General features: G+C 37.8%; 1 protein-coding gene and 1 long non-coding RNA gene across 2 annotated transcripts; one reads left to right on the plus strand and one right to left on the minus strand.

Moving 5' to 3' along the window:
- The first annotated feature begins 1,221 nt into the window (after window positions 1-1,221).
- On the plus strand, window positions 1,222-4,145 carry LOC144557513 (receptor-like cytoplasmic kinase 176). Its single transcript, XM_078306100.1, has 6 exons — window positions 1,222-1,579; window positions 2,035-2,384; window positions 2,486-2,621; window positions 2,812-2,954; window positions 3,144-3,267; window positions 3,590-4,145. The coding sequence occupies exons 1-6, from the start codon at window positions 1,513-1,515 to the stop codon at window positions 4,033-4,035; spliced, it is 1,266 nt and encodes a 421-aa protein (XP_078162226.1). The 5' UTR covers window positions 1,222-1,512; the 3' UTR covers window positions 4,036-4,145.
- Window positions 4,146-8,663: 4,518 nt separating this feature from the next.
- LOC144565960 (uncharacterized) lies at window positions 8,664-10,442 on the minus strand. The gene is made up of 2 exons (XR_013515082.1): window positions 10,266-10,442; window positions 8,664-8,926 (listed from the first exon to the last, which is right to left on the minus strand). It is a non-coding gene; the product is annotated as an uncharacterized LOC144565960 (long non-coding RNA).
- Window positions 10,443-14,531: the final 4,089 nt, after the last annotated feature.

A 14,531-nucleotide genomic window follows, 5' to 3' on the forward strand; every position in this document is an offset into this window, starting at 1 on the left:
ATTTACAAATTTAACCAATTAACCCTAACCCTAAACCCTAATCGGGTCGCCTTCCGGGAAAATCAACAACCCGGCAAGGTCACAAGCAATTCGAAACAACCAATTCATAACGAGTTTTGATTTAGATAATTACCTGAGATAGCTTGAATATACAACGAGTCAACGGGTTGCGGTCGGTTTCGAGATCCTTCGCTTCGCCTCCAAATCTTTCCGAAATCACCAAATCACGGTCAATGCACCACGAAGACACCACTACGAGAGAGAGAGGGAGAGAGAGGCAGAAAGAGAGAGAGAGGGAGAGAGAGAGGCAGAAGAGAGAGAGAGGCACACCTGGGCGGAGCTGGCGGCGGGCGCTGGGCGGATCGGCGATTTTTTTTTTTTTTTGGGTCTGGGGTCTAGTGCGCTAAACAGAGACAGAGGACAGAGGGGGGGCCGGTTCGGGGGTGGGGGGGGATTAATGTATAGTGGACCGCCAGGGATACTGGCGGTTTGGTCCATTATGGACCGCCCAGGTCCCTGGCGGTCTGCTATGGAAGTGGACCGCCAGTGATCCTGGCGGTCTGATTAGATTTGAAAAAACTCAACATTTGAGGTTATTTTGGTAAAAACGTTTTTTTTTTTGGGTTATTAATAAAAATGGCCGAATAGATCTTCGTTAGTTTTCATTGACCTATTGAAAGGCTACGAAGAATATTAATATTTTGCGAATATATTATTAGTCTGATTCTCAGAGGAGCGCAAGCATGTTAGATGAACAATTAAAAGTTTCCTTGCATAAATCAAATATTGCTCTTATGAGGAAGCAAACTAAGAAAATAAGAATCTCACCTTAATTCGTTATATGTATATCTTTTATAATTTTCAAATATTGCTCTAAATTAATGGAGTCAGGTTGTAACAAGGTTGCTTTCAACATGACATTTCATTAGTATGTGTACCGGTTCAAATTCGTGGCACAGCTAGTACTAATGGGAAAAAAAAAATTGTTGAGGAATTAAGAATAACAAAGAAAGCGGTCGTGTTTCTATTTTTTTTTTTAATTATTGGTGGGGGGCTCAGTTGTAAATTTGGGAAACATGGTGTTAAATAATTGAAGAAAAAAAGAGAGATAGTGATAAGTTAATGAATAAAATATAGATGAAAAAAAAGAAAGAAGAGGGGAGAAATAGAATGTGTGGCAGTGGGATGAATCCAACAAACAACAAACAGAGGTCAACATCTTGGGAGACTAGACCAGATTCATAATTTCAGAATGTCAGATTAGATTAGAAGAAGAAAAAGAATCATCGAATTTCAAGCAAGCAAAAGCAAGAGAGCGAACAGGCAAACAAAGAACCAAACAAGGGCAGGGAAAAGGGAAAAGGGAGGGGGAGAGACGAAAAAATGAGCGAGAGATAACGCGCGCTTTCTTCTTTGTGCTGATGAGTTGATCTGGATCGGTCTCTCGGAAGGGAGCAGCGCAGAGGGTGTCTTCTTGTCTCAATTTGGTCTCTTTCTCGGTCTCGGATTGAGATGGGGAATTGTTACAGCGCAAGATGGATTAAGGTAGAAAGCGCCTCCCTCTCCTCTGGCGCCTCAGGTTCATATGTCTTCCTTTCATTTCATTTCATTTCATTTCATTTCCCTCTCCACTGGCGCCTGTCAAAGCATCCAAATTATGGTTGAGCTGTTCAATCAAGGCTCTCTCTACTCATTTTACGTTACCTTACATTACCTTACCCACTGCTCATTTTCTACTTTCACTTTTACTTTCTCTCTAATCTTACTGGTATTGTCCTTGTCCCTCTGCATTTATTTATATGAAAAACATATACCTACACTTGCTGCAGTCAGTAATACTAAAACCAATTGAAAATCAATCCTCAAACAATTCAGCCTCAGCTATGCAGCTGATCAACAATCCAGTCAATAGTATAAAACAAAATTAAAAGGGAGGGAAGGGGAGGGGTAGCCGGGTAGGCCGGTAGGGGATATGAGGAGAATTGTTAGCGGATGGATGGCTAATAAGGAAGGTTGGATAAAAATGCAATGCAGTGATAATTGCTAGAATCGGGGGCAAAGATAGAGATAGAGATAGAGACAAAGATGGATTGAGGCTGAGCAGCAGCAGCAGCCGGGCATCATCGTCCTCCTTCCCCCTGATCCTGCGCACCCAAGATGACATCCTGCAGTCGTCCAACCTCAAAAACTTGAGTTTCAGCGACTTGAAGGCTTCCACTAGAAACTTCCGTCCTGACAGTGTGCTCGGCGAAGGCGGCTTTGGATCTGTCTTCAAGGGATGGATCGATGAGACAACCATGGCACCTTCCAAGCCTGGCACCGGCATGGCTATCGCCGTCAAGCGCCTCAACCAGGACGGCTTGCAGGGTCATAAGGAATGGCTGGTCAGTGAATAATAGTTTTAATTTCTTCTATTTTAGATGTATTTTCTGCCGATTCCTTCTATTTTATTTTTTATGTCTTATCTGTTGATCCTCAATTGCAGGCGGAGGTTAATTACTTGGGTCAGTTATCCCACCCTAATCTTGTACGGCTTGTCGGATACTGCTTAGAGGACGAGCAACGGCTTTTGGTGTACGAGTTCATGCCTCGTGGAAGCTTGGAGAACCATCTTTTTAGGAGTAAGTTCATCTCTTAGACTGATATGTCATCAAAGGAACCAATAATACAACTAGTGCATATTTGACTGGGAATCAAGCACATAAAGAGAAAAAAAGAAGCACAAATTAAGCTCCTAGTAATCAAACACTTGTTTGACTGAGGTGTTTGAAAAAGGTTGTTGATTTATTATTTTATTAACTGTGGATGTAGGGGGGTCGTATTTTCAGCCTCTCTCTTGGAAATTAAGAATGAAGGTTGCTCTTGGCGCTGCCAAAGGTCTGGCTTATCTGCACAGTGCCGAGGCCAAAGTCATTTACCGTGATTTTAAGACATCAAATGTCCTTCTTGATTCGGTCCGTCATGTATCACACACAATATTTTATTCAGTTCTGGTTGCACCATCTCTTTTCTTGCCTTCCTTGTAGGATGATTTGGAAAGCAAGAAAAAAGATTTAATGAAAAACCTTCCATAATCATAGAAGGTGTTGGATTTTGGAATAGCCATAACAGAGTTGATGAATGCCTTTGACATCAATATGCAGAACTACAATGCAAAGTTGTCGGATTTTGGATTAGCCAAGGATGGCCCCACCGGAGAGAAGAGCCATGTTTCCACAAGGGTGATGGGGACTCAGGGATATGCAGCTCCCGAGTATCTTGCCACAGGTACTCTTTTACTGATTTTTTTCCATTAAAGGGCTTTGGTACAGAAATATTTTGATCAAATTGTTTGTGTCAATTAAGGCTGGTTCTCATGCTTCCTTTGCCTTAATGGGGTCCCACCCAGTATAACTTCCAAATTGATCTGGATTACTTGAATTGCGTCAAATGGATGATGGTATCATGCTGGTCTACTCTACTGGTCATTACATGGCCGGTGCTTGAATCTTGTACTGATTAATACTGGCCTTCTACATAAACTTGTATTTTCAGTTCTCTGATTGCTGTACGATTTTCTGATTTACACTGTTGGTATGCATTGTCGCAGGCCATTTAACGACAAAAAGTGATGTATATAGCTTTGGCGTGGTTTTATTGGAGATGCTATCTGGTCGGCGCGCCATAGACAAGAATCGACCCCAAGGTGAACACAATCTAGTCGAGTGGGCCCGGCCCTACCTGGGCCACAAACGCAAGATATTCCGGGTACTCGACAGAAGGATAGAGGGGCAGTACTCTCCGGATGGGGCCCACAAAGTGGCTTCTCTAGCATCCCAGTGCTTGATGATGGACTCAAATCTGAGGCCACGCATGAAGGATGTCGTATCTGTTCTGGAACAGCTCCAGGAGAAGGATATAGAAGAAAAGGAGCAAAAGGTGGAATCAGATGAAAATAAGGAAGGGCCTAAGCATAAGGTCAGCGGTGACAGGTTAATGTCGAGAGGGAGAAGCTTGAAGGAGGCTTCTGATGTAAAGGTGCCTGTTCGTTCATAGCAAAGAGTACCGACCATGCGGCTTTTTATGTTTTCTTTTTCATTTTGCCAGACTTTGCAGGGGTGTATGGGAAATTCTACTTATGTAAATAAGTTACGTAGCGGATGTAATTGTAGCTTTTGCTTCTTGGCCTTGATAATTTTTTTGTTATGTTTTGGTTTAGTCATGACAGGAACCTGTTCCTTAGGAATAACAGGAATTTGTTATTCTGATTCCAACTGTTAAATTTTCATTGAGATTCGTGCATGAAAAAAATTCTTTATTGAAATTTGTGCATAGAAAAATTGAATGGTTGGGATCAGAATAACAGGTTCCTGTTATTCAGGAACAGGAATAACAGCAGATTTATTGTCAGTCCGGAGAACATATAAAAATACTGGTATATGTACCGAGCACAAAATCGTTAATGTGATGTAAAGTTTTGTCCTTGACTCCCCCCCAGCCGCTACAAAATTTCCATGTTCACACTGAATTTCTTCAAATTTAATGCTTCGGGTTTTCTTTTGTAAAAGGGAAATGCTACTGATAGAAAAATAGAGAAAAGAGTGCTTGTGGGCTGTAGGCTGTAGGCTGTATGTACTTATTTCCAGAGACGACGAAAAATAGCACGGCTGTAATGAATTATTACGGTCCGTCGGTCTCAACGACTCATTTCAGCTTAATATTTTTAAATAAAATTGCCTACCTTAATCGGTAGAAAATTTTAAAATAAGTTCAGTAATAGTTATTTGTAAATTAAAATATAAGTTTTTTTTATTTAGAAGTTGAATTATTTGTCAATAACATAATTTTGACAATACTTTTATAATCAAATTTAATAAGAGGAGGGTTTCTTCATCATGCCTTCAATTTTTAATTTTTTACTACAAAAAATTCTAAAATATACATGTCAAAATAAAACAGTTAGATGTGATCTATATTATTTTCTCTATATGTATACAAAAATTATCATTTTTCGATTTCAATTTTATATGAATCAATGCCCGGAACTTATACGCATCAGTGTATTTTTGCAAGCTTTTGATACTTATTAAACCAAAATCAAAATGTCGTAATCAAATAAACAAAAATAAGATAAGTCATATATGACGATTTTATTTTAACATCTAAGTTTGAAATTTTAAGTAATTGTAGTTCTGAAAATAAAGGTATTTGAGCCCTTCTCATTTAATAATATTAATGATTAAAAAGTATATTATTATATTGTTATATTATATGATGGTCGACTTATTTATTTATTTAAATTTTTTTTGGATTCACACGACCCATAGGTTACATCAGATCAATGCTAAAAACAGCCTCATTACAATCTCTTCTATTCCAAGCATATAGTCTTATCCTGATTAGCTAGCCTATGTGATAATTGCATCAACTCGTGCTCTCTATTACAGTGCCAGACCTCACACTTGCCTTGTGATTGCACAATGATTTCCCAGGTGCGCCATATCTCAGAGAAGGACCTCCAGTCAGTAACATTTGGCCATACTGACTGGACTGCATTGACAATGTCTATGGAATCTGACAGAATAATCACTTCCCCTCCAGTCAGTTCTTTTAGCATCCTGGCCCCCTCCAGTACCGCCATTGCCTCAGCTTGGGTTGAGTTTAGTGCCCGTACCGACTTAGATAGCCACTGTAGTAGCATACCGTTTTGTATCAGGTACACCCCAATACCAGCCCTTCCCTCTTGATCTCAAGACCCATCCACATAACACATAATTTGGCTAACCTGAGTTGCCGAATTCCCCAGCTGTGCAACCGCAGCCGAAGTGGTATTGGATCGGGTCTGAGAAGCCAAACCCGTGTTCAATTGAACATGCTGACAGGATTCCTTTGCAGTCTTAAAGAAGGCTTTGCAGGCACCCAGTGTTTGCTTTGTACTATTGAAAATTACCTCATTTCGTGATCTCCAAACAGCCCACAATAAGCATACAAAGTAACTAAACTGATCAGCGGAGAGAGATTGCCATATCGTGCAAATGAACTCCTTGAAAGAGTCTGGTAAATCATCTGTTCTAAGACCCAAATCGGACACCAGCCACATTGCTCTTGCGAAATCACATTTGAACAGCGCATGCATTATGGTTTCCGGCCCCCTGCCATATATCTGACATGTTGGATCTATATGGTGAATTCGCGCAGCCAACACCGCTTTAACTGGTAGAGCACCATGAATTGCTCTCCAGACGAAAACTCTTAATTTAGGAATGATTTGAAGAATTTGGAGTCAGCATTAACCTCATGCAGCCTCATCATCAGCCAGTATGCTGCCTTAACAGAAAATTGGCCATTTTTTGAGAAGGTAAATACCAACGTGTCTTGAGCATGACTCTGTACAGGCCTCATGTTATCTTCCGTTGCTACCAACAGTGCCATTGAGAAACCTAACATGTCTTGCAAAGCAGAGAAATCCCAGTTACCCGATTCTATGTCAATCAACATGGCTACCGTGGCCTCTCTCTGCTCCCTTGTAGTAGCAGTGAAAGCTTGCTAATTAAATTCTCAAACTATTTGAAACTATTTTTTTAGTAAAGATTGAAGATCAAACTATTTAAGACTTTGAATATAGTTAGTTATGCAATAATAATTATGAACTTTAGATATTTGAAAAAAATATAGTTAATTATCAAGTGGACCAAAATAGGAACTAAATCTTATTATTTTTATAGGTATACTACATTAATTATATAAATTTTATGATGCTAAATTTAAGTTTGTAATTATTTTTCTGATTGTCAAAAGTATTAAGATAATTTATTATTAAGTGATTCCTTATGTTTAGATTAAATTAAGCTTAAAAATTTAGCACACAAAATTGTTTCTTAAAACAATAATTCATAGTATAGCAAAATATAATATCTTAACTAATATGAAGTACGAATAAAAGTTAAATTCATGTACCCTCGAATTTAATATCTATTATACATGAAGAGAAAAGATCCACTTATACAGTTTTTGGTGACACTTGATTACATCTTATATTTTCAAACTTTTTAAAATTTAAACAATCGATCCAATTTCTTCAACATGATATATATATATATTAAAATGTGCTTGCTGATCAAATTTAACATTTTTGATTTTTTTTTACTATTTATTAAGTATTTTACAAAATCGTTGTTCTCATATTATTGAATTTTTGTATCCATCTTAATAAATAATAAAAAGATTAAAAAAATGCAAAATTTAATCTGCAAGCACATATTAATATATTCATCATGTTGAACGGTTTGGATTGACTGTTTGAATTAAAAAAACGTAGGGTGTAATCCGATATCACCAAAAAACGGTGTAGGTGGATCCCTCTTCATATATGAATTATGATTGAGGCATTTATATATATTTTTTTAAATAATTTACAAATATGAGGAATATATCACAAATAATTTCTAAACAATATTTTAATTTGAAAATAATTATTTCTACAAGGAGTAGATAGATTACACTTTTAATTTGAAAATATTATCTAATTTTTTTTTCCAATCAATCGAACTCCATAAATTTATAGTAATAAAAGAACAAGCCGTAATGAACGGGTGAGGATTTTAATAGTGAAATTTTGGCTCAAGGCAGCAAAGAGGTGAGAGAAAATTTTAATTTGGACCATTATGCCCATGATTAAAAAATGACATTAATAAAGAAACACTGCATTAATGGAGTATCACCTCTATAATAGAAATATTTTTTTCATAAATTTAGAAATATATATGATAAAATTTGGAATATTGTATTACCTTTTAATGTTATAAATTATGTCATTATTTTTGCTAAAAATGACAATCCGTTCATTTTATATTAAATATTTAGTTTAATTTTGTTTATTCTATTTTTCTATCGTTATTGTTTGTCAACATCATATAACAATTAACAACAAAGTTCTATTTTTATTTTTATTTTTGTACAATTAAAATTTTTTGAACTAGACACTATTTTTTTTTCCTTTTAATTTTATGGACTACATAATTAGTTATTGAAGATACACACATAAGTTGATTTTAAAAACGACCTTTTCTAGTGCACGCCTTATACTTTCTCTTGATGGAACAATCCGAAATTTTTAAATATACCATTTTAAGAAAATAAATAAACCAAAACACCATCGGTGGCTGGATTTAATAAAAATAGCATGGCCGCTTTGGCGCGAAGCGGGTACCCTGAACGTGGCCGCTATGGTGGGAATCGGCTACTATATTGGGCCGGCTTTAGGCCCAGCGGGGTGGCCGCTTTGGGGGGTAGCGGCCAGGGCCGCTTCCTGGGGTAGAGGGCACCCTGATAAAATATATATATATACAGAGTTGTATTATTGAAGAGAGAGATATTCATTTGACACACAGAGGTCATATGCCACTAGTGCCGCTTCAGCTGTAAGTATTTTATTTTCTTTCTTATAAAAAAAAAATTAGTATTTATAATTAATTTTTAATTTTAGGTTTTCTTATACTCATACCAAATGGCTGTTATGGTATCTATTTACACTGGTGGTGAGATTTTAACAGGCCCTAATGGGGTTTATTACTGTCACACCCCAAACCAGGAATTCTGAATTAAGGTGTGATCAACCTCGCCTCGTGCTTAATTAATCATTAAGCACGCAAGGCTAATCATAAATAATAAATCAAACAGCAGCGGAAGCAAAATAATATAAATATCAAGCATCAGTCACATAGCAAATAAATAAACATACACATACATAACATATAATTCGATCCATCTCGAATCCAAATAACACCATCTATAGAAGGGGATACATGATCTATCGAACCCGTATATATAACACAGAAAATACGGGACTCGTAAACCTAATCAAAAGCCTAACCCTAACTAGGTCAAGTGGTGTGGCCCTCGGGGACAGCTTCTGGCATATCCTGCTGCGGACCGCCAGAACCTGTACCTAAAACCCACGAAACAACTTGTGGGTGAGCGACGAATCGCCCAGTATGTGACCCAGAATTATCCCCTCAGGGATCCTCTACGGTCAAAGCACTTTTATTTATAAAAATGAATACAATTAAAATATGCACATGTGTGAACATATATCGATAGCTAATAGAATTTATAATACTTTTGAATGATGCCATGATGCGATTATTCTATTATGCCAACATGCGAAATAAACCCAAAAATAAAATCAAGGTGTAATATCGGATATGAATCAAGTCGGAATCCAGTACTCCTTGCACTGTGTGCCCCAAATACAATAATAATAATAATAATATGGATAAAGTAATCGCCCCGTGCCGTGCCAATAGGATCAAAAAGATCCAAACAATATAATCCAAGGACTGTGATCAGAGTGCAATGATACACGTTGCCTAGTGACATCGAGCATTGCTCCACAAGATAATAGCACACTAGCCGATGGTTATATCAAATCCAATGTGTCATCTCGCCTAACGATTCATCACCCAAACATATCCAATAGAAGAAATCATACAATGCAGGTCGTAAAAAGTTAATCTCTTCCCTCATGAGCAGGAGAGAACTCTACCGTCTGGCCAGTCCAATAGGTACACCACGCATGATTCCACAAGGCTCGAGACCGGCTGAGACCGGCTGAGTCCGGCTATGAGTCCGGTCATTGGGTCCGGTGTGAGCCCGGCACAACCGTAGGCTCCCGTTGACCCCCGTTGACTCCCGTAGACTCCCGTAGCTCCCGTAGGCTCCCGTAGCTCGACCTTGGAATCCGTTCTAGGCAAAGTAGCTCCTAATGTAGGGAGGGAACAAATCCCGAATCGTATCGTGCCACAGAACTCGAGATCGGAACTGCTCACGTCAAGAAATAAAAATGACCGAAAAGGATATATAATCAACGTTTATACATATAATATAATCCTAAAGCCATCCGAGGATCAAGTGACCCTCAGCTCAGTGACTGTCGGGCCGTCCCATGCCAAGTGACACCAAGACGGAACGAAGTCACTCGGCTCTGCTCAGCTCTCACCAATGCATGCGTATGCTCGTAATAATAATATAGTCTTCTACGAGAAGAAGACGGCTAATAGCCTAATATTCTAATAAGATACATATATAATATTATTTAATTACTCTACTCTTAAAATACAGTAAATTCGAGTTTTTCGGGGCTCATGCAATTCTACCTACAGTGCAGAAAGGATAAACATGCTCTACAGTTTTAATGCAACTACTTAAAAATAAAGTGCGGATGTCAGGTCAGATGGATCGACTGGTAAGAGTACGCCCACGAAAGAAATAATTCAGATATCCCACACCTGTAGGGCTGGAGTCTCTGTGGCTAACCCTTAGCGAAATCAGCGGGCTCCGCGTATGCTCCAAACTGCAGGTCAGTCGAATCAGTCCAATGATCGGACTCGTAAGGAATCTGCTGATCTGAAATTACGTAATTTAAACTAATTAAAATCTACGCTAAATTATTCTAACCCTCGCCCCATTTAATGTGTAAGTTAAATTCTCGATTATTTCGGTTTTATAAATATTACCAAGTTAGTCAGTCTGACTGATCCGGTTAGTCAGATATTAATTATTTACTTTCATGCCATTGAGCTTAGCATTAATCTTAATTTATAAGTTCGTCAGATATTGATCATTCACTTTGATCTAAATTAATCTAATTTAATCCTAAAATAATTTATATGTTTAATAATTTTAATTTGAAGATATATTGCTTGCAAAAATTCCAATATCGAAATATTCGCAAAAATAATTATTCGTTAGTTACGGAAATTTTAAACGTGTCTTACCTATTAATAGATCATAATTACTTATCTATTTGATTTAGTTTAACTTAACTCTAATCATTTTAAATCGGTCGAAATGTAGCTTCGAAGGTTAACTTATTATTAAAAATTCCTAATGCTATTATTTTAATAAAATATGTAAATTGTGCAATTATTACTAAACTATATTGTTAGTTTAATATATTTTAGTTAATTTGATAGTTTAGATACATAATTTGGTTTTACAAAATTTTAGAAAAGAAATTTTTACCTATTTTACGTGTTTTTAATTATTTCTAACTAAGCCGCACAATTCGATATTTTATAACTACTCTAATTTTACGTTTATCTTAGTGTTTCGAATCTAAGTATAAAACAATACTTTTCATTGCTAATTAATTGTCCTTTTATTAATTAGCAACGAAGTTTTTATAACAGTTTCGAAAAGTTAAAAAGTTTTAATTAAAACTTATTTATTAGACTTTTATTTTATTTAACGTGTGGAGTGTTTTAGTTTGATTTGTTTCAACTCATTGATTATTACTCTTAAAAATCATACATTTTAAAGTTCAAGTTACGCGTGTTATTTTATTCTACTTAAGCGACGAAATTCGATATTTAATTATTAACCTAATTATATCGCTAAATCATCATTTTATAAATACGTATAAAATAAATACTTGTGTTGTTAATAAATTTTCCTTATCAATTAACAACGTATAAAATTATGTTTTCGAAATTAAAACTTTGTAACGCAAATTTTAATTTTAACCACGGGTTAGGTGTTTTTATCCAACAATTTCATATTTTGGAAAAATTCCAAATTCCATAATTTTAATCCAAGGCAAAGCCCAAAAAAGCATTTTCCAATTATTTATTTTCCAAGGGCCCAAGTGCAAATACATGCATATTTTCAAAACAGACCCTACTAAATTTTAATTATCCCAAGCACCTATATTTTACAATTCAACCCCCAACTTCAAATTATTTACGAATCGGTCCCTGTCAGTTCAAGCACCGGTAAAAACAAATCACATCATACCAGAAAGTTACGGGACTGGTACACTGGTACCAGTCACCTACACATTTCAACAACACATCATCCACATACACAGCATCAACACAGAACCAGCAAAAACAAGTCAAGGCAATTGGTCAGAACAAGGCACAAGCCAGACCAGTAAAACAAACAGAACAGAGCAGAGAGCAAGGCAACAAGCAACCAAGCACCACAGAACAGACCAGCAACAACATAACAACAAGGCAGAATAGAGCATGGCTATAGGTCAGATCAGAGGGCCCGGCAACACAGCCTCGTGCATTAGCTTGCCGGGAAAATCAACAACCCGAGTAAGCGTAAAAATTCAATATTTCGCAGCACCATCAAAGACAAAGGTAAGGTGCTAAACTTACCCGATTAGAGCAAGCACAGAGGGGAGTAGTGAATACGGCCGGTCCCAAGGATATTGCCTCGTCTCACGGCCGTCGGAAAGAAATCAACAACACCACCAGATTTAAGCGTCTCCAAGCACCAATTAGCACCGAGAGACACCGGAGATACAAGCAAGCAAGCAAAGAAAACTCCTAAACTGTCTAGGGTTTTCGGATTCTCAAAATCTCAAATAAAACAGGAAACAAGGCAACGAGAGAGAGGGAACAGATTTTTCTCAACACATGAGAGAAAGAGGAGAGGCAAAACCCCACAAGAAACATAGAGGGGGTATATATATTACCCGGGTTCACACAAGGCAGCAGGTACGGAGCAGGAAGCACAGCCAAGCCCCCTTGTCAGAGGGTAGGCACGAGTACAGCACAAGTCGCACTGGGCAGGTGAAATCGCGCACAAGTCAAGTACGGGGGAGGGGTTTTCTGACAATCGACGGGACTGCACGAGAGAGCGGGAAATTAGTTTCCTTCTATAGGAAGGAAATGACAGAGGGAGTGAGAGGAGTTCTCGGGTGGGGCCGTAGTTCAGAGAGCCAAGAGAGGGGATGTTAGGGTTTTGAACGGGAGAGATGGAGGAGGCGGAAAAGAGAGAAAGGAGAGGGAGGCGGGGCTCCACTTCGTAGAGAGAGACAGAGGGGCGGAATGGAGAGGGTGAGGGCTTGGACCCGAAATTTTTATTCAATTGGTTTAAATCTCCACTTTTAATAAAATTTAAAAATCAAGGGAAGGAGATGAAATCAGGATTCGTGCAGGATCAATTCGTAGGGTTCTAAAATTTTAGAAGTTTATATAACTTGATCGTGTGATCTAAAAATATGTTTCCTTTATAAATTCGAATCGAGGTTCCGTAATATTTTTACAATATCGTACGAATATTTTCAAGTGTTTATATTTTAAATTTTAGAATCCGAATAACTCGATATTAATTAGTATATACATATATATAATTATCCAATCAAATTCTATAGCTCATAAACGAACAAAATTTGTAACTTTTATATAATGTTTTTGTACGAAAATCTTGTATAATTATTATCCAAAATTAGATCGCAACATATTTATTTATAACTCATTTTGTTTTACTTTTAATTTTCTATAATTTAAGGTATATAATTTCATAAGTCAATCATATTTCGAAATTTTAGATTCGTTTTAAATTTAATCAGATAAATCTGATCGATCATTAGTTTAGTTAGAATATTTTATTTACTATAAAGATCGGTTTGGCAATTAATTATGTTTTAAAATTTCGGAATATAACAATTACAGTATCGGGCCTGTTTCTGTGATACCTGTAATCTCGGGTACTGATTTGTTGGTTCTGAAATCGATTATTTCTCAGAACCTCGGATTGAATCAGGATCGATATGACCTTGATATTCAGGCCAAAATTAGCATGCCTACTGGTTCTGGCCAAACTTGGTTCCAACTTTTTCCTGTTCAGAATGATGGAGTCTGGCAGGTACTGTACAACCAGACAATTAGTTTTTCTGGGGGTGGATACAAGATAATTGAACTCTTTGTGGAGATTAACCGAGTCCAGCGTCCTAACCCCCTTGCAAGGTTAATCCGGGGTGCTATTCGGGCTAATGCCTCAACCTCCTCAAGTCCAGTGTCCCAACCCCCTTTCCAGATTGACATGCCTGAAAGTAGTAATGCCCCAGTTCAGGAGGGCCGACGGTCTACTAGTCGGCCCTCCCGTCGGTCCCGAATCCCTTTGCCGATTGACATGCCTGAGAGTAGTCAAGCCCCAGTCCAGAGGGACCGACCGTCTAATAGTCAGCACTCCCATCGATCCCGAGCCCAGCCTTGTGATCTGGAGGAAACTGAGGAGACGGTGGATCCGGAAATACAAGAGGCAGAGGAAAATTGGGGGGATGTTGATCCTGATTGCATGAGCGATCACAGTGACACAGCAGATACGAGGCCTGTGCTCGGGCAGACAAAAAAATTCAAGGTTGATAAAGGGTTTCGGATAATGGGTCGCGGGGTTGAGCACCCGATTGCAGCTTTCAATGACCTGTCAGGTTTTCAGGAAGCAAATGTGGGGTTATTTGGTAGACATGCAGAGTTTGAAAATGAATTGTCAGAGGGACAAACCTATGATTCAAAGGAGGAAATGAAAACTGCAATTTACAAGTTTCACATTCTTTGTAATAAAGAGATTAAGAATACGCACAGTGACAAACAACGGATTAGGTTCAAGTGCAAGGACCCCAGATGTGGTTGGTACATTAATGCAAGGGTCACTGGTTTTGGTACACAATGGAAAGTATCCAAGTGCCCAACAAAACATGTTTGTCATGCGGATGCCACAAGAATAGATCATGCACAGTTGACCGCTGCTATGGTTGC

The sequence above is a fragment of the Carex rostrata genome, chromosome 1, assembly GCF_964058835.1.
Source record: "Carex rostrata chromosome 1, lpCarRost1.2, whole genome shotgun sequence".
Taxonomy (NCBI): Eukaryota; Viridiplantae; Streptophyta; class Magnoliopsida; order Poales; family Cyperaceae; genus Carex; species Carex rostrata.